Here is a 25,999-nt window from a genome sequence, read left to right as displayed (position 1 = left end):
AAGGATATTAGTTCTGCTGATTTTACAGTTGGAGTTTGATTCCATATTTTCCCAATAAATACAAGTTTTTACCAGAGAAAGAAACACTGTTTGCCATATAATTAACATAAAAATACCATAGTACTTCATGAACTATTAGGAATGTACAATAATTAACTAGGCATTAATTAAGGCAGCAGCTTCATGATTTCTAAGTTATTAGTATTTAAGGGTGCTTTCACAAGCCAACATTTAGTCAGTTTTAATTGAACCGGTCTGAGACCACCTCTCGCAAGCGGCCTCAGACCGGTTTGATTAAAATGGACTAAATGTTTCCAAAGCGAAAAAACTTTGACAGCAATATATCAAAGTCTGCGATTCTCGAGACGAAAAAGATGTGAAAGTGGAAGCGCCCGTAAGGGTGTTTAATGGGACATTTTTGACATACACACTCTCGACCTACACTGAGCAAACAAACAGTGGGCTTTATGGAAGTCAATATTATTCATTATCGGCCTGGATCAGTCCTGATCTGTGGAATCAACTCAAGACATGACAGGCTTAGTTAATCGTGGTTATACAACTCTTGGATTTCAACATGTGCACTGCTGCGACTGATCAGTTTTTTAGCCTGTCCCTTTAACTGCGATTGAATACAAAGTTAATTGATATGCTTAATTTCCAATGTCTGATGATAAACAGATAATAATTAGCAAATAACATATTTGAAATTTCTTAAAAAAACTCCCTGAATCATTACATTAGCTAACAGGTTACATTTGTGTAGACAATAAGTCGCACAATGGTGAGATTTGTGCCTGATCAGAAGTGTCTTCTATTAGTTTTGGTTTTCCACCTCCGATGAAGAGCAGCACACAGCCACTTCTCAACCTAAGGCCCCTATTTTAACCATTATATGTTATTTTAGCACATAATTATTAAATCATGTTTATAATAAAGTCAATTTCGATACATTTTGAGGTAAATATTGGGGTCATTTGGCAGTAATTCCAAAAAGATTTCAAATAGGTTACTTGCTAATTATCTCCTAATTACCATGAAAGTGTTACCATAAACAACAGTAAATAGTTGTTGCATCATTTAACATTATCGTTCTTGCATTAGGACATACATGAATGAATTCATGTACCCTACCATAAAGTGTTACCAATGTGGATATCATTTGCTAGTCAGGTGGATTATTGCCTCTTAATTGCTCAGGCAGAAATGTAAATGTGGGAGTGTGAAGCGATCGACAGGTGACCCGTCCAGTTCGGTAGCTGCATCATAACAATTCTGGATCAGATTAGGGCACTTAGTCTGCATTATTTTTTATTACTTGTGACAGCTGTTTCTGAATATTGATAAAACACAAAGAGCAAGGTGTAAACAACCATCTCAACCTCCTTTTTCTAAGCTAGATGCTAACTCAGTATTAAGGCCTCTCATGTTGTGTCGTGTTGACAGTTTCCAGTTAAGACAGCGGGGTTAAAGGGTCCGACGGCCATCGGACCGTGTCTGCTGGAGCCTGTTGAAATGTGTCACTCTGAGGAGAGAAGTGAGAGGCTCAGAAGAGGGAGGGAAAGAGTGTCTGTGTGTGTGTGAAGGAGAAGCGAGATATATGAGAGATGTTAAAGAACAACTTTAGACTTGTAGAGACAGAATGGATGGAGGGAAACGGTGAGAGAGAGTCAGTCAGAAAGAGAGAGATGAGACCACACACACATAGAGAAAGAAGAGGTGTGTAGACAGACAGCTGCAGGCCACTGACCTGTCAGCATGGTTGACACACATTAGCCTTCTTCTCCCTCAACACCTAGAGAAGCACACACCTTTCATCCCTTCTCTTCTCTTCTCTACTCTACCGTCACTGTTTCTGATCCATATCCATCATGCATAATTAGCTGTCCTTCCCTGCAAGTCAACACAGATTTACTGATTTGAAGCTGCCTGTTTATTAAGTACACACAGCTAAATCCAAAGCAATCCAATACGAGAGCTCTGCAATAAATCCCCCCTTTACAAAGCTCATAATGTGACTTTTTGTTGACAGTGTGTCAGAGAGGTGTCGATTTAACTCTATCATTTTGGTGGCTGAGCATTGAAAGGATTATCTAATAATTTGTGCGCCGTCTCAACGAAAAGTGAACATTATACGCTTTATAAAGTTAAGTTTTATTGCAGGGCTGTTGTATTGGGTTGCAGTGGATTCAGCAAGGTGTGTGTGCCTAATAAACTGGTACCTGGGTGTGTTGTTAAAATATCCATGTGTGTTATGGAGTACAGCCGGATTTACTGTGGCTGGAGATGCTGTGAGCTACTGCTAAGAAAATGTTGACTTGCTTGTCAGGTCGCAATATGGTTGACAATGCCAATAAAGTCTTGTTTATCTGATCCAGTCCACAACACAACAACTCATCAAAAACATGAGGACTGCTGCTGAATGCGCTTTAGGGCTTAAAGGGAAAAAGCTGCATTTCGCCGAAAATATTGACTTCGCTTTTTGGGTTTGAACATTGAACCTTCAAAGACACAGCAACCGAGTAACACCTGGCAAAATCTAAAAATGTATTTCAAAACAAATGCAGTACCAAACTCTTGACTCTGTTTGTATCAAACAGCACAAACACTCAAACACATTCACTTGGCTCAGTCCATATCAGTGTAACCAAGGGAGTGTGGAAGATTCAAGGACAAGTTATTGCCGTTAATGGATTTATCAATGCAGAAACTGCAAGTCATTGGTGGGAAACAAACATTGTGGGAATTATAGCGAATGATGATCACTAGGGGATTAGGGGCTGCACAATTATGGCCAAAACGATGATCACAAATATCTTGATCAATATTGAGATCACGATTATTTATCACAATTATTCATTGAGTTTAGTAATAACATATTTTTATTGCACTGTCACATTAAAATTAGCATCAAAATAAACCTAAAGTACCAAAAGTAAAAGTATTCATTATGCTGAATAATATATATTATATTATTGTATTCTACTCATTGATGCATTAAAGTGTTCATCAGTTTAATGTTGCAGTTGGTAAATGTGGAGCTCATTTTAATGACTTTATATACTGCTGGGTAGTTTAATCTATAATAATACATCATTTATTTGTTCATTATATTTTGTATTAATAACCTGAATCTGCAAAATAACTAAAGTTATTACATTTAGTTGTTTAAGAGAGGGAAAAAGACATTATCGGATTGGTATCGGACATTAAAAAGTGGTATCGAGCCATCTCTAATGATCACACAACATGTGACCACTAATGGAACATTTACTAGCCTACTTGGCTCTGGTCAGTATTTTAGTGCACTCTTCAATAACCGCAGTTTGATCGGGGCCTCGTGAAGCAACACCCACCCACCCTCCCATAAAACCACAAACACAAAGTGGTCCCCAACTTCCTCCTCGCAATACTCTGACAAGACTGTGTCTGTTCTCCTGTTGAAACATCTGTGTCTTCGACAGCATACTGCTCCCCCAGCTGAATACAGAAACCCCGAACAAAAACCTGCTGCATTTCATGTTGAGCCGGATCCCAGGGGATCCCAAACCTTCCCTTCATATTACACTTCTAACCAAATGTAAGAGCTAATATTACAAAAGGCTCTGACTCAACAAATGCATCTTCATTTCCCAGCATGTGTGTGTGAATCTGCGTCGGGGAGAAAGTCTGGGGCAATGTGTGAAAATGGGTGTGCATTTAGATCTGATGGCAAGGCAGTGTAAAGAAATAAAGGAAAGGAAAAGAAGAGCGCCCAGACAGGGATAAGATGAGGGAGAGAAAAGGACCGGGAGAGATATCCAGACCAATCCGTCGGGACCCGAGAGGAAAAAATAGAGCAGCGTCACACGTCTATTGAAGGAAGGGAGAAGAAAGAAGGTGTGGAGGAGGGAGAGCGAACGAGGTCAGAGAAAGAGAGCGCAGGTGATGGTTTTAAGCTGCCGGTGTCACAGGCAGATATAGGCTCCTCTGCCGCCTGCCTGTCATCTGCATCGCACACAATGTCCCCTTTATTCACAATATCACCTCTCTCTATTTCGCTTCATCTGCCTCCCCGATGTAGCGACTCAGAGTGTGATGCACTATTTCTCTCCCCGTCACACAGCTGCCAGCGATACTGTATATATCATTCCCTCTCATTCTTGCTCTAGCTCGCTGAAACTCTTCACTTACACATGCAATCTTTTTATTTCTCACCTTCTCCTTGCCTACTATATTCCTCACCGACTCGCGCTGTTTTCCTTTCCTCACACTTCTCTCTCTGTTTTCTTACATACTTTACTCATGCCTTTCACCCCAGGATCTCCTTATATAACAATACTCCCAGCACTATTATTGTAAGCTCATGTGCTACTTCCTCTTCCATTGACTTTCTGTAATCTTTTGAGTGCAATACATCATCCCGATTTCATTCTCAACCATTTTTTTAAAGGTATAAAATGCAACAGTTGTCGGTTGCTGTTTGTTAACACACAGCATTCAACGTTGGCCACGGCTCAACTAGCGAGAGGGAGAGAAAGAGAAGCGGTGGTCGAGCGAGCTATAGAGTAAAAGGAGAGAGAGAGAGAGCGGGGAAAGCAGCAGATCGGAGACATAAAATGTTATTTTCTGATCGGTTCCCAGCGGTTACATTCTAAAACACACAACTAACTCCGCACAACCCTGCAGGAAGGTGCCGAGTTGCCTGATTTTTAATGAATGCATCCGAAAGGCAGGCTGTCCTCTCTGCCTGGTGTGTGTGCCTCGATCAAACTGACACACCGATAGCAGCACACAACAGCCACTGCACACAGCCGAGGAGATACAGAGGAACAGGGGAACTCACAGCGACGTAACATACCTGTTCCCATCCGTCAAATATGGCCACAAAGCATCGAAAGGGGGACTTGTGTCCATCGATGTGTAGCCTAATGCTTGTGCCTTGGTATCAGAAGCCGAGGGGCGTAACAAAGCGGCGGTATTTGACCACCTGACAGGCAGCACACCGTGCGCACTGTTATAGGCTGGAGGTTAAACCCCTACGTGGGTCCTAACGGCTGTTTGTTTGTTTGTCGTTTTTACTCTACTGTTCCAAAACCCTTATCACATAATCTTGCCATTAAGATTATTCTTGAAAGTAATCTTAATGTTCCTGAACTGTAATCCTATGAATAACTCTAAAACACAACCTTTCCAAAGCGAGAGCAAACATAATGTCCGTAATTTGTAAGATTTCGGCTCATCTTTTAATCCTTGAATAGAGAGGATAAAAGCAGGAAAACACAAATGCACACTTCATGCTCACTTTCACTCTCTCTCCTTTTCTGTCTCTCACAAAGCTCCACACACCCACATACACAAGCACACACATGCATGCAAACTGGAGTCACTAAACCATGGAGAGACAGGGTTCGGTTCATTGCTCACCTTGGCTGCGTTGATCAATGCCTCCTCCAAATCCTTCCCACAAACAGAGCTGAATAAACAGACAGGGAGCGTTTACACAGGCCCTGATAATCTGCTAATCCATATAACCTGCTTTCTAACCAACACACACACACTCACACACGCTCACACTTACGCAGGAGTGAATGTGTACGCCGATATTGTGTACATATTCAGGAACACAAGCAGACAACTGTGCATGAAAGCAGGAAACACACACTTCCACGCACAAACATTTGCATGCGCGCATACACACACAAACACGCCGTATCAGTGACTTTTACCCATTATCCTCTCTGACCTCCTCAACAGGACATGGTTGATAGTCTCATCGAGGTTGATAACAGACAGAAGGGTTAATAGGGATTAATGGACTGTACACACAAAGTTGCACACACACACACAGCATCCCAGTGCTGATGAGTTTTCAGGCTTTCATGTATCTCTGAAGGGTGTGTGTGTGTTTGTGCTCTTGATTAATCGAGTGAAAGTATCATGTAGCTGTCGGCCGTGCAGCGTTCCCACGGCTTGATGGGATAATTGAGGCGTGAAAAAGCCATATAGAGTTTGTCAAAACTCTTAATGGTCTGAGTTTAGCATCATGGACACCATGAGTACGACGCTTAGTGTCATTAACTTCCACTCTATGGAGCAGACACAGATTTTATCGTCGAGAAAAAAGGCATAACCGCATTTATAATTTTTAGCGGTTATTCAGACTTATTCTAGTTATTCAGATTTAATGACCCGCCCAGTGAAATGAAGCAATCCTGTCTCCTACAAAGTTACGCTCCCATACAACTAAACTGCATTCTCAATTATGTTTTGAGGGAAGCAAATTTTCTCCCATATTACGGTTTTAAACAGTTTTAAACCAAAGACTGTATAAAATATGTGACTCTGTGACGTCACCCATAGGTTTCTGAAGAGCCGTTGTGAAGCTCAAAGTGGGCGGCTCTGGCCGTCACCATTTTGGCAGTGACGACAGTCAAAAATGGGCATAGAGGTGGATCCTCGGTGGAGCTGAGGCGGGCCTGGGTGACGCAGCAGGGAAAACAGCTTGCAGCTAGCGATCTTGTATGGTACCCACCTGTCACTGAAAGCAGCCACACCCTCATTATGCCTAAATTTAAGCCTTAATATTATTTAAACGAGCGTGTTATATACAAATTCACCCCCTGTACAGTTGTAATGAATGGGGAAATTAGCTATAGACACCAAAACAATTTTTTCTACCAGGTTGTAAACATATTTATTTCTGCTGTAAATTTGAGCATTTTCACATGGGGGTCTATGGGGATTGACTCCCTTTTGGAGCCAGCCTCAAGTGGGCATTCGAAGAACTGCAGTTTTTGGCACTTCCACGTTGGCTTCATTTCTCAGCCCCGGAGGTTGCCGCTTGTTTTAAACACGTGGTCAACGTTGTAAATTGAAACAAAACAAAACAAAAAAATTCAACAAAACTACTTCATTAAGTTTAGGCAACAAAACTACTTGGTTAGATTTAAAAAAAAAAAAAATCATGGTTTGTCTTAAAATGACTACATTTGTTACGTTATTAAACTACGGACGTAAATTAAATTAAGTGAACGTTGACTTTTATTTTCACATGGAACATGAACAATGGTCTCCTTTGGTGAAAGCCCTGTGTTTGTTTGACCCATCCACCCTGACCTCCTCCCTACGCGGACTATCATTGCAAACGTATTTGTGATACATCAAAAACAAACGTAATCCACATTTCCCTCGAAACGTAATTCACAATATAGTTTGTTGTATGGGAAAGTAATTTTAAGGAGACAGGGCTGAATGAAGACTTTTCCAGTCCTTATATTTTTTTGTGTCTGAATCTGCTTTATGTAGATGTACCTTTCAACTGCCCTTCAGAACTACACTACGAGCAGCAGAACGATGTCATTTGTCTGTCATAGCTTTGTATGATGTGACAACACTATGGTTAAGGCTTGTTTAGGTTTAGGTTAAAAAATGATGTGGTCAGGGAAAGATCATTGTTTGGTTTTAAATAACTATTTGGTTAATATTAGGGAAACATTGTGGTTTGGGCTAAAATTACAACTTTGTTAAGATTAGAGGAGCTTCGTTGAACAATCGTGGTTAAAGGAAACTAACATTTAAACTGGAAACGAACAGATGACTACCCTGTCAAAGTCCGCCTATCCAACCACCGTAACCCATTCGTATGTAGACTTTGTAGCTCTATATCACAGTCACACAAAATTCCCAATGGACGTTAGTCATAACTCCTACAGCCACGAACATGTTGTTTTTGGCTATTTGCTAAAATGACTGATGCTGTCATATATCTTGGGAAGACAGACGGCTTTAACTTCTCACCTACTTTCTACCTACGCTCTACTTTGTGTCTGGTGCAAAAGAGAAACAGGCTTAAAACTTTCCACCAGAGAGGGCAGTGGCACACTGCTTTTCATCTTCAATCAAGGTTATAAATCTTCTATTGAAGAATTACATGTCACTCATTTTTCTTTGCAGGAAAGGAGCACAGAATGTTACTTTTAAATTTTACTTTTATCGGTGTAATTATGAGTTGTGTGCATAAACAAGAATATCTGTGTGGGTAGAGAGATGTTTGAGTGGGTGCTTTTTGTTTATACTGTATCTTTTAAGTTTTTTGGAAATCAAATGTCAAAGCCTACCTTCCCTCATCTTTCTTTCTCTCTCTCGCTGTCTTAACTTTCTTCCACTACACTGTGACTGATTCTGTCCTTGCTACACCTTGCTTTCACCGACAGCATCTTCGTCAATTCAACATTTTTCTCCCCTCTCCCCCTCCGCTCTCTCTTCAGGTACGGTGGACGAAGACGGCAGGCAGTGCATCAGACAAGTTCCAGGAAACATCCATCTACAACGAGACGCTGCGCATCGAGGGCATCCAGAGGGTGCAGGGGGGTCGCTACTACTGCAAGGCTGACAACGGGGTGGGGGTGGCTGCCATCAAGTCCATCCGCGTAGATGTGCAGTGTAAGTGGGCAGGGAGAAAGAGGAAAACAAAAACAAAAAAACCCTCCTTCCACTTCTGGACCACATCTGACTATCACTGCAGCCATTCCCACTTTTAGAGAAGGTTAAGATGGGGAGAGATGGAAAGATTCGGGGAGGAAAGATGAAAGACAGATTGGATGGATGATGAGATTTCAGGTGGGAATGGCTTCCAGGAGTATCTGATGGCTTATGGTGGACAGGATGAAAAGCATGGTAGGAGGATTAGGAGGGAGGGGGGGTCTAAATAAGATGGTGTAACACATTAAAAGTGAAAATCTCAATTTGCCTGGAGAGTACCATTGGTTTATTGTATGGGTAATGGGTAATTAGAGAAACAAATCCTGTTTTGTCAGATACTCCTGGAAAAAAAGTGAAGTCTGTGGGACATATCGAGAGTTTTATAACAGTTGGTCCAGGTGGTACGAGCTCCCTAACACGCTGTTTCTCAACTAAGCCATGTCCCCACTACCTTAAAAAAAAATCACAAAGTCAGGTTATTCGTTTTTCAGACTGATCCTCAACATTTCTTGCCGTTTCGCTCTGTCACATCCTCAGATTTGACAGTGCCTGCCACAATTAGCATACAAATTACTAATCGGCTGATAATTAAGAGGTTACCTTTCCTTTTCACACCTTGTTACACATCCATTGAAGTGTCCCTGCAGTCTCTATAAAGGGTCTTTTGTTGTTATTGTTTGTCATCCAGACAGACGGTTGAGAAGCAGTGTTGTGTTGTAGGGGTCCCGTGCTGCTGCTTGTTTCACTGCCCCACTGTCCCTGTGAGTCAGGGGCCAGGTCATGGCGACAGGTTGACGCCCACATGCAACTATATATATACCCAACACATCAATACTATTATACAGTTGTATTTAATTCCCAGCGCCCTAAAATCCTAACCCATCCGTTACATCATTTTATTGCATAGATGGTTCCCTCCTTCATTGATTCAATCATTTTAATGGTAGGTTTATAGACTAGTAGAAAAAGGCTGATTTTCCAAGGGCCCTATAACACTAAACATCCATTACTTGCCTCTTTTTCTGCTACACCATGGTCTGCCACACCTAATTTAGCGTCAAATCTCCAAACTATACATACACACACACACATGCTCGCTCCATGCTTGTCCCTCCAGGATTTGTCCCATACACCACCACCCTGCCTCAGCCTCTTAATGGGGCTCCCTCCCTCCTTCTTCCTCCCTTTCTGCTGATAGAGTTAGTTCTCCCCAGGCGCTAGTTTGGCGCCTGCTGGGGAGCTGGTAATTGCAGGGGGTGGCGGGGGAGGGGGTGGTTGGGTAGTAAACAGGTTGTACTGTGAGTGTAGTTGTGACAAGAGCTCTGTGAAGCTAACCAGCTCTGACGGCCAATGCTTGTTCAATTCCCCATCCCCCATGCCGCGTTAGACCCAGCGGCGATCGGCCACGCTTCCTACACAGGGCGACTTCAGAGCTACAACGATGTAACAATTAGCCCGAGCTATACCGCAGAAAAAAAGAGAGAGAGAGATAAATGAAAGTGGAGGGAAAGATGGATTGGAGAGTGAGGAAAGAGGGGTCGTAAGCAGAGAGAGAACAAGCATTAACCACCACGGCAGAGTGTCCCTGAAGATGCAGTTTGAACAGAAGGCCAGTTGGAAAGACCACCAGATTCTCTCAAGAAGTACAGAAACAAGTAAACGTACGTTATGTCTGTTAGTGTACACATGGGTGACCAATTAAAAGATAAAACCACATGGTTTCTTAGTGATGTGTCGAGTCGCGAGCCACCAGAACAGCTTCTATACTCCTGACATAGATTCTTTGAGTCTCTTAAACTTGGAAGTTTCTCAAAAATCTCCAATAAGTGATCATTTGGGTTGAGATCTGACAACCATCCAATGACCCCTCTTGCCCTGTACGATAGCCGCCGCCAGACTGGATTGCTTGATTGACAGCTCTGAATACTTTGTCATTGTGATTGCTGCCTGTTTGACCAATATCTGCTCCATCCAGACTCCACCATGTTGCCAAAATTTGGCTTTTCTGGCTCCAAATAGCTGACAAGATGGCAGCCGGCAGCTAGTGGTAAACACAAACTCCTGGCTCCAAAAAGCCCTGTCAAAAGCCAATGGGAGACATCACAGATGATATGTCCATGTTTTCCTACGCAGATAGCACGAGAAAAATTAGTGTAGTTCAAGCTGAAAGGAGAATGTTACTTTAAACTAGGGCTGTCAATCGATTAGAATATTTAATCCAAATTAATCGCATGATTGTCCACGATTAATCATGATCACATAATCGCACATTTTTTTAATCTGTTCAAAATGTACCTTAAAGGGAAGATATATCAAGTATTTAATACTCTTATCAGCATGGAAGTGGACAAATATGCGTGCTTTATGCAAATGTAGGTGTATATTTATTATTGGAAATCAATTAACAACACAAAACAATGACAGATATTGTCCAGAAACCCTCAAAGGTACAACAGCTGTCAGTGTGTCAGTTTGCTGACTTGACTATGACTTGCCCCAAACTGCATGTGATTATCATAAAGTGGGCATGTCTGTAAAGGGGAGACTTGAGGTCAGAGGTCAAGGGACCCCTTTGAAAATTTTTCCTCTCCAAAATTTACCCCAAGTTTGGAGCGTTATTCCACGTCCTTCGCGACAAGCTAGTATGACATGGTTGGTACCAATGGATATCTTAAGTTTTTGTAATTTCATATGATGCCAGTATCTTCACTCTAGACTGCTACAACCTCCGAAACATCGAATGCGTTAAAAAAACTAATGGAAGAAGAAAAGGCCGGTGATTGATTGTGGCTGAGTAGATTGTAGTTTTGAGGTAGTGATAATTTCCACTCATAAAAAATGGGGAAGAGGGGAGAAGAGAAGCGAAAAAATAAGATGAGGAAAAAATAAGACAGATGGAGGGAGAGGCAAAAAGAAAAATGAAGACGGCGAGAAGGAGAAATGGAAATTTCGGGAGGGAGCAGAGAGAGATGCACATAATGAGGTAGATGCACTCATATGCTTTTCAATTTGGATGCATCCAACAGACCAGTTATTGGACTAGAGGGCAGAACATGTTGTTACCTGTACATGGTACAAGCAAGAGATTCAGCTCTCTCTCTCTCTCTCTCTCTCTCTCTCTCTCTCTCTCTCTCTCTCTCTCTCTCTCTCTCTCTCTCTCTCTCTCTCCCTCTCCCTCTGTTTCTCTCAATCACATAATTTCCATCTTTTTTCATGTCTCAGCTTTCTTAACTGAAATGACCACGCACTGCACTTTCTGTTCACTCTTTAATTTTTCCCTCATTCCTCCTTCTTTCATGTTGTCCTTCATGTTTTCCTTCCTTCCTGCCGTCCTCTCTCCACCACACACACGCACACACACCAGTGCGTGATGAAGCTGTGTGTGTGTGTGTGTGTTTGTAGGTGTGTGTGAAGTGAGTCGGCTGGGGTCTCTCTCCTCTCAGCTGTGAGGCTCAACCAAACACAGCGGTGTCTGGCTTTAGGTCATCTTCTGCTGTGCGTGCGGCTTTAACTTCCCTTTCATACAATCACATGGATGCAAGCAGGCGTGCAAGACATCTCAAACACACACACACACACACACATGTACAAACCCAGCTGCCTGCTCTTCAATCACATATAGGTAGCGCGCACACGTTTTTTGCATTTACATACATACTCACTTTCAAGTATGCACAATGTAGCCTCAAATATGTCCAAAAGCACACACACTCACACTTCAAAGTGCAGTGTGTGAGAGCAAGAGGAACAGAAAGGAAGAATGAAGAGGGGAGAGAGTGAATGACAGATTGAAACTGAAAAGACAGCAGAGAGAATGAGTGGAGAGTTTCAGGACTAAAGAAAAGGCGCATGATCAATATTCTACTTTGAATAGAAGGCAAATACAGCAAAAGTCACATATATATTTATATAGCCGACACCCTGTTTCCTGGTAACTCATTCCTTCCCTTCCTTTTTTTCCATCTTCTCTATCTGCATCCGAACATTTCATCCTTTTTATTTGTTTTGTTCCACAACTCACACGCAGAAACCTTTCCTCTCTCCTTTTCTCATTCGTTACACTTTCCATGTTTTATTTTTATACCATGAATCGAGCCTGCGAATCAGTTATTAATTCAGTACATAATTACTTATTAACCATAGGGCTATTTTAATAAATCAGTTAGCACAGAGTAGTTGATGCCAGCCAGCTTGTTTCCATATGAATCTACTTGCAAGACCTTCAGGCAACGAATTATAAATTCTATGAACTTAACGAGCAAATACAGGTGAAGCTCCCTCTGTCAATCTACCTGAGGAAAGCCCATACAGCAACCTTTCCATTAATCTACAGCCACTTAGATCGGCTTCACTGGTGCTTCTCACACAGCAACACCTCATCAACCCATTAACCTTCCCTCCCCATTAGACCTCCATCACACGGCGGTCCCCTGTATCAACCAGCTGACCAATGACCTGGCACTCTAACCACTGAGGCAGTGGGGCAGTGAGCTTGCGGGGTTTAACTTTAAGTAGCCTCTACTGATGGGATGGACTTGGTTCAGAAACCCAAACAATGATACTTTAGCATGAATCAGATTTTCTTTTTAAAAAATGTGTTAATTAGCTCAGCTTAGTTCAAATCTTCTGTGGATACATGACTCTCTTCAGGACACAACCAGGTAAGTGGATGCTGATTATGTTAATGTTGATTGCAATATTGTGACAGCGGGGATGAAGATGATGATATTCATGTTGCCTTTGCAGGATTGTTTCTTTCTGGTTTTAGTCGTTGTTTGCCTTGCTTCTGTGTGTCGCTTGAGTAAAGCAGTGGTTCCCAAACGTTTTCACATCAAGGACCCCTAAACTGACACAAATTAGACCACGGACCCCCACTTGATAGGATTTTGTCCCAGGGTCCCCCACCTGTTAGAAATTTTGCTTTTAGAGGTTATTGTTAAAGAAAGTGTATGAAACCCATGCAGGGTAAGAAATTAGCACCCGCTACCCGCTAAATGTGGGTAAATTATTGGCAGTGGCGAGTAATCTAATGTTAATATTTTGAAAAAATCGAAAATCACGACTCATCCCTAGTGTAAAATAAACTGGGAAAAAAAAGTTTGGAAACTTGTGTTTGGTCGATTATTTCTGTGTTGTTAAAATGCTAATTGGCATTGTATTTTACATCGTTGGGAAGCCTGTTTATTTACCCTCACAATGATGTCCAACTGGTAAGTATCATGCATTTGTGGGATGAGCAGCACAGCTGATTATGTGGGTAGCATTTCGGCAAATTTATCACGGCCGCTACATTGTAACAACAAAGAAATAATCAACCAAACACAAGTTTCCAAACTTTTTTTTCTCAGTTTATATCAAACATTGAATGACATCAGATCTAAAATGTTATTCCTTCATTTAGCTCATAGATTTCAACAGTGGCAGATAAAATGTCTGAGTGGCAGACAAAACAAATACTTGCCTGCCACAGTAGCAGGCAGTGAAAAAAGTTAATTTCAGACCCTGAACCCATGACCAAAATAGTCATACATTCTGTCATTGTGTTACCTAGGAATTAATTAAAGAGAAAATAGATGATTCCCTTTTTTGCTGTGGACCCCTTTTAGGAGTCCTTGAGGGGGTACCACTGGAGTAAAGAACATTGCAAAAGACAGCGAAACAGACTTATTACCTCACCCTAAAGCAGGGGGTTTCAAAGTCTGACACTGTGGCTGATTTTCCAGCTTTTGACTTTTTCAAAGTAACTGGCACTAGCCTCTTGTGGCATTGTCAGTAATGACAGTGGAGTATATGAATCTCCAAATGTACACAAGGCCTTTCACAGCTTTGGCAGTTATCACCCTAACTGTCACTGGCTATGGGAGTCAACAGAAGAATGTGTTATCTATTATTCCAGCACTGTGGCTTTAGAAAAAAAAAAAACAGTAATACAAGTGCTCTAGAGTTGGTGTTTTTGACAGTGGCATACAAACACACTCAATTTCACACCTATAAACAGCAGACTAGGTGGCATTTAGTCTGTCCGTGTTGGCCAGAGTACGAGCTCTGTGCTTCAGGGTGACACCAGTCCTGGCTGGAGCGGGAGGGATGGGCACCGCCGCCGCTGCTGGCGCTGAGTGGAAACACATTATGCACACACACATTCAGTACAAGCTGCACACACAGAAAGCAAGTAAGTGTGTGGTAGAGACAGAGAGATAAAGAGAGGTGCGCTAATAGGTAGTTTAAAGGAAGCTTTGACCTTTCAGTGGGATCGAGGCTGAAGCCACAGGGAGAGTCATCGGGGCCGCCACGTTACTGTCTGACTCACACAGAGTGGCAAAAAACTCACACAAACTTTCTTCCCTTAGCTCATCATCTCACTCCACGTGTTTCCTCCCTCCTAACGTTCTCTGTTTATCTTCATCTCCGTGGCGCCCTGTGCATCTCTCTCTGCGCGTTACTTGTTATTACTCTCTGTTGCTCTTTCAATATATATTTCTGTTTGTGCATGCTTCTTTGTGATTTCCTCGGTCTGGTTGTGTTTTCTCCGTCGGTCAGCCTCGTCTCCTGCAGGATTTGTCTCCTCTACTTTCTTTTGTTAGTTTCATCCCCTGTCCATTCTTCGTATTCTGTCTGTCTGACCGTTGTTCCCAGGCTGGACTGTTATTGGAGAGGTGTATTTTGATATATAGTTTATATGGTTGTTGCTTTTTTTATTATTATTACTCCACAAGTTCCATGATTTGATTTGATCTGCAGCACATAGTTAGAACAAGCACATTAGAAATGTAACGGATCAAGTCAAATTCCCGGTGATCTGGAAACTCTCCTTGGCCTGGAGAAAAATGCAGCATGTCCTGTTGATTTTCAGACGCATTCAAAAGGATTTTTTATGTGACTGGGGGAATTGTGTGTCAGCTTCTCAATAGATCAAACTGGCTCATTCTGCACTGCTTTTGAAAGAACCCTTACTCACCTGCCAGAGTCATTTTTACACAGCATTCTTCGTTAATGACCATGAATTCCTCATGTCGCCCAATTTATAAAAATGAAAGAGATCTCTGAGAGTGCAGTTAAAAAGCCCGTCTTACTCATAGTCGACGTTGTGCCTTGTCATGGCACCAAAAGAACAGGTGTAATTAATAACATCAATGAAAGGCTCAGGTCCTTTTAGGTGTGTCACTGAGCCAGCATGAGCAATACTAGAGTGAGAAAGTTAATTATAATAATACACAATGGGCCTCATGCAGCAACATGCTTTTTAATTTCTCTATTTTCTCTTCATTTTCTGTTAAGACTAAAACATATAAGAGAAGTCAACTCTAGATGCACCAAACGTTCTCAACCATCCAAATCTGCTCTTACCCATGCACCCATGAATGATGGATCCCACTTAATCATAAATTGGAGGCGTGTGGACAATTATTATTAGCATAAGTAACGTCCCCCAGACACAATATAAGGGCAGGTACTATCATAGGTAACGCCCCCTAAACACTATGTTAGGGCAGGTATTGTGCCATATGCAAATACTCTGGCACATGGCCAAGAATTGAAGAGATATCACCAAAAAATGTCCGTTAGAAGAAGAACTTCAGCTGTAGTGAAATTAGGTACTGTTAAATAAACTTAAAGAAAGTAAAGATGTGATTATCCAGAGCGTCAGTAATGGCGTTACAGGAAAATCAAAAAGAATCACAGAGCAGTATGTAAGCCATTCAGAAGCTGAACACATGCAATATCATCCAAGGGTTTTGATAGTCTTAATTGGGATCAATGGACCAATAGTATTTCTTTAGACCACAATTAACATTTAACAACATTTAATATTCCAATCATTATCATTACTTTAAATCATATAATATATATAATATTTATGTGTTTTGTTTATGTTCCTCAAATTTAAAATGTATGTTTCCTTGCATTGGACAAACAATTTGTGGATTGTGAAAACAAGATACTTTTTTTCTTATCTTGGTAAAAGTGCTCTCGACCACTGTAAAATGTTCTCTTGCCTAAGAGAAAAGCAAAAATAAGAAAACATTGGTGAATCCCAGAAATCAATGGGTAATCACAAAATGATAAATCGTGAATACGAATCAAAATAAGAAGAAATTGGTTCTTATTTCGCTTCCTGCGTGAGGCTCATTGAAACTGCAAGGCAATTAAACTAACTGGAGTTATAATGTGTGAGATTCTTATTTTTATATTGTTTTGTCAATATGTATATCATCATTTTGCCCAGCCTTAATGTATAATAAGATGTACAGGAGAGACACCTTGTTTAGACGACAGTGAAGTCAACAGAAACCCTACAGTATCTTCATCTCTCTTCATTTGGTCTATTGTGGATTTTCTGGTTTGTGTTTTTTTGGCCATCATTGATAATTTACACCCACTTTTTCTGTTGTTTATTAGAAACAAAATGCTGCTTTTGCTGGAGGAAATGCAGAAAACTAGTCTGTGTAGCTGGATGTTGGATTTTCAGGGAATGTGTTCCCAGCAGATCGATGTTTAAAAATAATCTAATAGCCTTTCATGAACAATGCATTAATTTGAACCACAAATATATGAGGTTAGTTAATGGAAAACCGATTTATCTTAAAAGCCTTGTGGAGTGTACTTTAACATCGCCAGTCATCTACATTAGATGCGGTCTTTGAAGTTTTTTATTAGTGGACTCCAGACCAAAGATGACTTGACATCACTAGTGTGTATGGTATGAGTAAATTAAATATATGTATTAAATATTAAGGCAAACAATTGCCGTCATTAAGGAGAGAACAGAGGCATTTCTTCACTTTTATATGTTAGAAGTGCTGTGACGCTTGTCTCAAGCGGTGTCCCCTGTTTTATCGGTTCATTATGTTCTTTTATGCCACTCTATCTGCTCCGTGTGTGTGTGTGTGTGTGTGTGTGTGTGTGTGTGTGTGTGTGTGTGCGCTTGTATGTACGTGTGTGGATAGAGTAAATATAATTGATGGTCACAGGGAGTCTATAGTCTTATGACTACGTAACATAGTGACAGTAAAATGGACGTATAAATTCCTCTTATTTCAGATCATATAGGAAACAAAAGAAAACCAATTTCATTACTATCAGCTTTCAGATTATATCTCTGGTGGCAGCAATTGTGAAATTGCTGCTTGAGTGATCTTATTGATCTACATCAGAGGCATCCTGAAGCATGGTGTTTGACTTCATGCTTCCAATGAGTGGGAAAAAAAGATCCTTGCCTTGTTTGCAAAACCCTTGCCTTTAAAAGCTTCAGACATTCATCTCCCCACTGTGAAATCTTTCAAATGTATTTGACAAGTGGTCTAGGAATAGAGAGCGAGCATTTCTGTCCAACATCCCAGCGCCCTCAAGCCTCCGTTGCATGGAAATCCACACACGCCGCTACACAGCACAATGAGCAAGAAAGAGCTGCTGTTCTCCAGAAACAAGAAGAAAAAAACTTTTTATCCCTACTCTGATTAAATAAAAAAAAATACTGTAATGTAATTCACTCACTCAGGAAGCAACATCTTGCTCATCATGAAGGAATGATTCACCATTTTAGTGGATGGAAAGCCGTCCTACCTGTGCTTTATGTTTTCTCTGTTATGAAAAAGGAGCATGCTGTGGCAGGCTGACAGCGCTCTGACTCACTGAGTGTAGAGGGGGCGCCAAAGGTGAGGGCAGGCTGCCTTTTAGATGCACCATACAGATACAATAGGTGGTGAATTAGCACTCACAAATGCATGGCGTAGACACACATAAGAAGGCTTAATTGCACACATAGGGCCCAATTTAAACGATGTATAGCGCATGGCCTAAAGTGCATGGCGCAAGTGTATTTAGGGCATGTCCAATTCCGCGTTTGCTAATTAAACGGTGCATAATCTGTTCGAAAAGTAAAGGACAAGGGGCAAAGGGGTTGCATTTAGTCTCTTAATTAATCATAGGTGTGATTTGAGCGTAACAGGAAATAAACCAATCAGAGTGGCATCTCCTATTCTCTTTAAAAGCCAGGTGCGCCCACACCTGGTGCATTGCTATTTAAAAGGCGGATTCAGCAAAATGGAGAAGCGAGGGGGTTTTCTGCTGAGGAAACGGATCTGCTCGTGTGCCAAGTAAAAGCGCAATGTATGTGGTGATTGGACGTGCGCGTGTGTGGTGCGGCATTAAAGGGCAATGCCTGTCCAAATACGCTTCTGTGGCCCCCCCCCCAAATTCTCAAAATTCATTATATTATAATTAACATTTAATATGACAAGCACGTATTGATAAATAATGAAAAATGTATTAGTTTCCGATGCTACCCATGGGGGGCTTAGACCGAGAGGGCTGAGCGTAAGTCTCCAGAGGCTGCATTATGCACGGGCTTGCAGCCAGGTGCTGCTGGAGAGGTGGTGCGTAATGCGCGGCGACATCACCCTCAAAACGCCGTCTTTTAGGGGGAGAGGCCCTTTGAAGTAACGTACGACTACACTTGTAGACACAGAGGGATGAGGAGACACTGAGCGCAGACAGAGGCGTGTGTGCAAACTTGTGTTTTCCTTTACATAAATAAAAACGTCGCTCTAACGCCGACACTGTATTTAACTGAGGAGGAGAAGCGCTACTACGTCCCTGTGTGTATAACAAGCAGAGTGTACACGCGTTGTGAACCTGCTCATCTAGACACATCTTACTATCTGAATAATGCGCCCTTTAAAAATAGCAGGAAAATACTGCGCCAGACTATAGACCAGGTTTTTGTTGGTCAATGGCGTAATCCCTTTCTGCTGCCTCAAGTTAGCAGTGCGCCTGACCACACCTCATTTTAGGACCAACACGCCCCTGGGCGCGCACATGGGCGCAAATACATTTGCTACTTATTATAAATGTGGGCGCTGGGCGTGAAAATGCATCGGTCTGAAGCTAACAATGACCGTTGTTTACCGGGTGTAGGATAGGTCCCACTGACACATAAACGACAACATGACATTTTCATTTAACACAGAATTTTGGAGGCTCATGATCCAGTCAAAGTGCTGCTAATGTTTCACCTTTCATTAATACACGGCTTTGTTGGATACTCGATTCTGATTGGTCAATCACGGCGTTCTACTCTCTGTTATTTCCTTATAGCAGACCGTTGCTATGTATAACAGACCGTTGCTATGGACACAGTTCTGATGTCGGACTCTGGAGGATCATTTTTGTGTCAAATTATTGATTTCTTAAGTAAGCAGCCGTGTAATAAGCAGGATAATGTGCAGCTAGTGGGTCATTGTTGTGAAATAAACCCCTTCAGGATGATGCCCGACGCCCTGTCTGGGTTTATTTCAGAACAATGACCGGCTCGCTGTACATTATCCCTTACTTAATACACATGCAAATGCATACAAGCATAACCATTAGACTGAGAACATACTACTCATATCTACTGTTCCTCCCTATATTCATATATGTTGCATGCACACAGGAATACACGCAGGCCCTCGCACTCTTGTACAAGAACATTAGACTTGCACACAAAAACTCATACAGTGCAATTCTTCAGCTTGCATGCAGAGCAGTCATCTGTCCACACCGCCAAGTCTCATCTTTCTCCTTCCTCCTTGCAATCTGATATTCTTGTTGCTGCCTGTGACAGAAGAAAACACTTTAGTCAACCACAATAATTTCATAACAGTGTAAAATAGATAAAGATGGCACATCGGCTCAGTGGGTAGCACTGTCACCTCACAGCATGACGGCTGGAGTTGAACCCAGCTGGAGTTCTCATGTTCTGCCTCCCACTGACAGTCCACAGACATGCATGCAGGTGAATTGGACACCATGTTTGTCTGTGTGTTCGTTTAGCAGGATGAATTTGCATTTTGTACAAGTTTCCTTTTGAATATAGCAGTGTCATGGAACTGGCACAGATGAAAGAGAAAAGAGTGAAGGGACAAATATGTTGGGTAACATGTTTTAGGGCATGAATAGATTTTGTTTGTCTCTAAACTCTAAAGAGGAGTTGTCTCAGGGTGACCTGTTCAGAATACAGAAGGGCATAAAAGACGATACAGTAAATAGATCTTGAATGTGTGTTGTCCTTCAGACATTCTGTCCTTCTTTCAAAACACTTCACGTCCACTCAGGTACTACTTTCACTTGTTTTGTATCACAAGGTTTTAAAACAGTTCATGAAGGCTGCTCTCAGAGCTTCATTATATTTTCAGGTTGTCCGTTCCTCTGTATGTATGTACGTACCTTTCTTGTGAAGGCGATATCTCAGGAATGCTTGTTGGGAATTTCGCCCACGTGGACTCAGGTCCATCCCATTCTTGTAATATCTCGGGAACACCTTGAGCAAAGTTTTTCAAATTTGGCACAAACATCCACTTTGAATCAAGGACAAACAAACAAAGATTTTGGTGATCAAAGGTCACTGTGACCTCACTAAACACATTTTTGGCCATAACTCCATAGTTCATATGCTAAGTATGACAATTTCACACAGATGTCTAGTGATGACATTTGCTGCTACTTCACTAGTTAACGGAGGCATACAACCGCGATGCGGTAATTCTAGTTATTTTCTTGGTAAGTGCTTTTGTTTAATTTAAAAAGATCAGTTTGAGGTATTCGAAGATTCAAAACTGTTCTTTAACATGTTTCTATTTTTTTGTGGCCTGCATTAGAGTGCAGCTCGTGACGCATATTTCTGTCCGAGCCCGACCTGAACCAGACAAACTTTTTTTATGTCCGAACGGACCCGAGCCCGACACAGTTAATGTGAGCTGAAGCACTGTGTTTGTGTTACCCTGTCACGATAATTGTTGTTACCATGGTTACAGTAATTATTTACAGTCAGGTAAATAACACAGCCCAGCACTGAACAAAGAGTAGTCCAACACAGACAGTAGGTCTATCATTTTTTTTTTTTTTTTTTACACATACTGTAACTTAAAAATAACTTGGAGCACCATGTCAAGTAGGCCGAACCCCAACGTCATTTGTAAATATTTGTCTGCACGGGCTTAGGTTGGGTATCCACACTCTAGTCCCTATGCAGTGCCTTACTATTTAGAGGCTTAGAATAGTAAGTGAAAGATGAAAAATATACCATGGACATGACCATGTTGTCTTCAGTGATGGTACGGCATGGGAGCCTGATCCTGCACAATCTGAAATACACAAATCCTGACCTAAGACCTTACATTACTGGTTTATATTTTTAAATCTATGTCCAGATTAAAGCAGTGTTCACTTGAATACCTAGACTGAACATCCACATTGTGATCCGCACTCATTGTTAGCTGTCAGTAGCTATCTGGGGCAGTCGCCACCAACGGCTACATGCTTAAAAGTAAAAATGTTCCACCTTAGTGATGTGTGGCGCTGCTGTACAGTAGCTCATTGAGTTTAATATGGTGCTAACACTGTCAGGGTTAGGGGTTTAGGTCCCACTGGGCCCATCTGCCAAACATGCAACCACTCATATAGCAGCAAGGCACTTTGGATTAAACCATCTACCAAATTGCATACAGTGCAGTGATGGTATGTCGATGTTGTTGAAGCTTATAATCACTCTGCGTACAGCATGTAGCAATCACATCAACCCATGTGTAGAGGGGTCTTCATATGATAAAAAATCCAGCGTTGCATTCTGCTGGAGGGGAGGCGCCGGTGTGACATTGAAATATTGTTAAAGCACAAATTATGTGGCTTTTGAAGATATTAGCTGATCCTTTTTAATACATCCATGACAAATGCCTCTGTTGCAACTGTATCCTGCTGCAGCAATGTACTTGAACCGTAAAGTAAAAGAAGCATTGCCAATGCCATACTCAGATCAATCAAACACACAGAAACTGTGTTACTTCAGGCTGTTCACATACACCATTTGTAGCTACACCTGTGAAAAGTAATGCAGTGTTATTCAGATATATATTCCAAGAAACCAATTTGTGTGAACCAGAAAGTATAGAGAGCGAGAAACACCACATAGGGAGGAGGTCGGGGTGGTGGGAAACACCAGACTTTCGCACAGGAGACCGGCGTCCGTACCCCGTGTGAAACCAGAAGCAGATTTGATTTATTTGTCACATAACTTCCGTACTTAAGTTACGCCACTTCCGGTGTTATTTTAACCCAAATCACAACCGTTTCCTAAAAATAACTAAGTAGTTAATGTACTTAATTGATTTATTTACTTAGTTTAATTTATTACATTATGTTTCCTAAACCTAACCAAGTTGTTCCCTGTGAAGACGGATATTTATTTTGAAAAGACTGGAGAGGAAATTGACACATGCATCACATGTTGCTGAACAATCGTAGGAAAACGCATGAAAAATAAGCAATACCTTTTCGTAAGAAATCATACAAACGCGCTGTATGAGGATACGTTGTTTCGGGAACTTTGAGCTTCACAGCCCAGCTTACACTAGCATTGCTTTGTCAATGCTATCTCCATCAGAAAAGATTGTCTTGGTGCTTCATTGAATATTTTGGTGTTGATGATGTGCAAACAGCTTTGGGCTTCTCTCAGCAAGACACTGTTGTGTTTTATCCCGGAGGTGCAGAATATATAACACTGCCTAGGCCGAAATGGTGTCCCTTTTTTATGTTGCATGTCATATCCAGAGATACTGAAATCCATGGTTTGTTGTAGAATCAAATGTGCTTCCATTATTGTGTTGGTTACATCTGATTTTACCATACAGTAGTAAGACTGTGAGAGAGTTTTACTGTACATATTCCTAAGCAGCTGCTCAGTAGTTGTAGATGAACTTAACGTGACCCCAGATAGCAATTGATGAAAAAAAATAGATGAAGAAACATCCAAGGAAGAGCTGTGCAGCTTTTATTCAATATTAACTGGTAGAATATGCACAGTAATAGACAGGCCTATCAGTCATGTTCTTTGCTCATTTTCTGTGCATCTAACAGATTCTCATTACCACTATCTCACCTCCAGTCAAATATGTAAATGAAATAATTTTACTCACAATATGCAGTAAAAAAACACACACACACACACACACACACCTGCACCATATGGAGCCAGCCTAGTCACCCTGAGTTCTCATTTGATCTAAGGAGGAGAATATGATTATTATCACATCCACCAGATTATTATCATACCGTTGTCAGAACCACTTCAGAGCTAATATGATTTCATTGCCAATCGCACATATTCGTCTCTTTCAGACGAATGGGCTCGACTTAATTGAAGAAAGTGTGCATGTTTGTGTGCGTCTGTGTGTGTTTGTGAGCAAAAGATAGACGGTGCGTCCATCTGTACTTCAGAGAAAAATGAATTTGTACAGTATGTGTGTACAAGTGAGTGAGTGTGTCTAAGTGTATGTGCTTGACGGTGTGTATGCAAAGCAGCAACAGGAGGACTATTGTCACAGGAAAATAATACACCTCTCTTTCTATAAAATCTAATTTAGTCCCACAGTGCCTCCTATTTTTATGACTGAACAGGCAAAAGATGTTCCATAGATATGGGAAGGCAGGGAGATATGAAAAGGTGACTGAGCTATTGTCCTGTTCCTCATGAATACATATTTTTGATTTAGTTCATCTATCTGATATCTAAAGTCCTTTGGTTAAAACCGAAGGAGATGGGTTTTGTTCCCACATAACATTCAGCTTCAAGGTCTCTCTCATATCTGCTTTATGAGAAAGCTAATTATTTAGCTCGATGTTTATTTGAACATTATTTGACTTGTGTGTCAGCGTGGTGGTCAGCCATGTCTACTAAAAATTACGTTGCAATACAGCTAAACTGCATTCTCAATTACGTTTGGAGGGAAACGTATTTTGTCGTGGATTACGTTTGTCTTGATGAGTAGGGCTGGGTATTGTTTAAAAATTACAATGTCAGTACCAATACCAGTACCCTTAAAGTGATACCAATACCAATAGAGTACTTCATTTGATACCCATCATGTCGGATTCCCATTGTTGGTTTGCCGAGTATAAAAGATATAAACGTTTCCTCGTCATGATTCCATGTCATCTCATGTCTGTGTGACCGTCCTTGCTGAAAGTATAACCGATGCAATGCTTGATTTATACTCCTGCAGGCACCTCTCTCACACGCCAGGTATACATAGTACTGTGGTGGGTTGAGCATAGCATGTCATATTTCCTGCGGCTCTGCGGGAGCTCTGCGCAAGCTTCTACGCAGAAGTTTCAATTAGGGATGCGCATTCCAAGCAAAAGTACTATTTGAAAATCACTGGGAATTAGTCGATTATTATTAAAAAATCACCGCATGACCCGCAACTCCCCCCCCCCCAAAAGAAATCATGACCCATCCCTAGTATAAATTAGGCCAAAGTCTGCGAGGTTCACGGACGGCCACAACAAGTGACGTAGTACAACCAGCAACGCCCAGAGCAGGTGACGTAGTTTATCGAGCGACTGTTAATGAAAGTTACGTGGTATAATAATGAGTATGACAAGCCAGACAGTCCATGTAGATAGGTCCAACAAACACAGGACTTTTCCCCAGAAGCGTTGTCATCTTAAGCCAAACCATGATGTTTTTTTACTAAACCTAACCCAGTAGTTTTCTTGCCTAAACCTAACTAAGTGGTGTTGGTGCATTTTTGGTTTTGTTTTGTTTCAATTTAAAATGTTAACCACGTGTTTAAAACTGTTTAAAACTGTGACTGTAATCCGGGAGAAAATGCGTTTCCGTTGAAATGTAATAGAGAATGCAGTGGAGTTGTATGGGAATGTAAATTTGTGGGCCACAGGGTGGGCAACATTTACTAGTTTATACCAATCATATGACAATTCTATATTCACACTGGTTTGTTTTTTGTTTACTTGAAATCTCAAATTGACCTTTGCCCATGGAGCTATTCTATTATTATAATTATGTATCATTCTATATATGGTGCATGGATATTCATTTTATTTCAGTATCCTGATATATAACACTGATTGACATTCCTTGGTGTCTTCTCACACAGCTGTCCGTTTCCCAATGCAAGCCATATCATTTTAGAATTTTTAATGTTTTTCTGCTTTCCAGGCAGCTGTTTTCCAATTATATCCATCAATCAATTAATTTAATCAAACTTTAGTAATTAAATGAATTAATTTGACATAGAGTGCACAATAGGAAAAGTTGAAGAACTATGTTAGCGTGTGGAAATGACTGAAAGGTGGAAGGTAAATAAAACACATTCAGAAACCTGAAGAGTGTAACATGATCTGAAAATGGTCGTCAGTAATACAAAGCACTTGGGATTTAGAGTAAAAGAACATTGCTATGGTCCTTGAATGGACCAGCTGTCAAAGGGCATCTGAGTCATGATCACACATACTTATCTAGATTCCAATCGTTGCTCATACAAGACATTTTATTTTGTGTCTGCTGAGGATGCGTCTCGTTAATAAGGGGATTTAATCATTTCTTCACCTGAGAATATGACTAGCACTAAAGCAAAATGTTAACACCATTGTTGCAGCCATGGTGTTGCCACTTAGCTGCTAATTTTGTATTACAACAGCAGCTTTTCTTATCAGACATCAATGTGAGGCACTTCAGAAAAGCTCTTCAGAAAAGCTG

The 25,999-nt window shown here is 41.2% G+C and overlaps 1 protein-coding gene across 2 annotated transcripts in view; it reads left to right on the top strand.

Moving 5' to 3' along the window:
- mdga1 (MAM domain containing glycosylphosphatidylinositol anchor 1) overlaps positions 1-25,999 on the top strand; it is a 210,525-nt gene that overhangs the window by 70,347 nt on the left and 114,179 nt on the right. For both annotated transcript variants that reach the window (XM_074612095.1, XM_074612086.1), the window contains exon 4: positions 8,250-8,424. In XM_074612095.1, coding sequence (XP_074468196.1) covers positions 8,250-8,424 — 175 coding nt within the window. The remainder of the gene's footprint in view (positions 1-8,249; positions 8,425-25,999) is intronic.

Source organism: Sebastes fasciatus, chromosome 2 (genome assembly GCF_043250625.1).
Source record: "Sebastes fasciatus isolate fSebFas1 chromosome 2, fSebFas1.pri, whole genome shotgun sequence".
NCBI classification, from domain to species: Eukaryota; Metazoa; Chordata; class Actinopteri; order Perciformes; family Sebastidae; genus Sebastes; species Sebastes fasciatus.
Note: the sequence above shows the minus strand (reverse complement) of the source record. Positions and strands in the feature narration are given on the sequence as shown.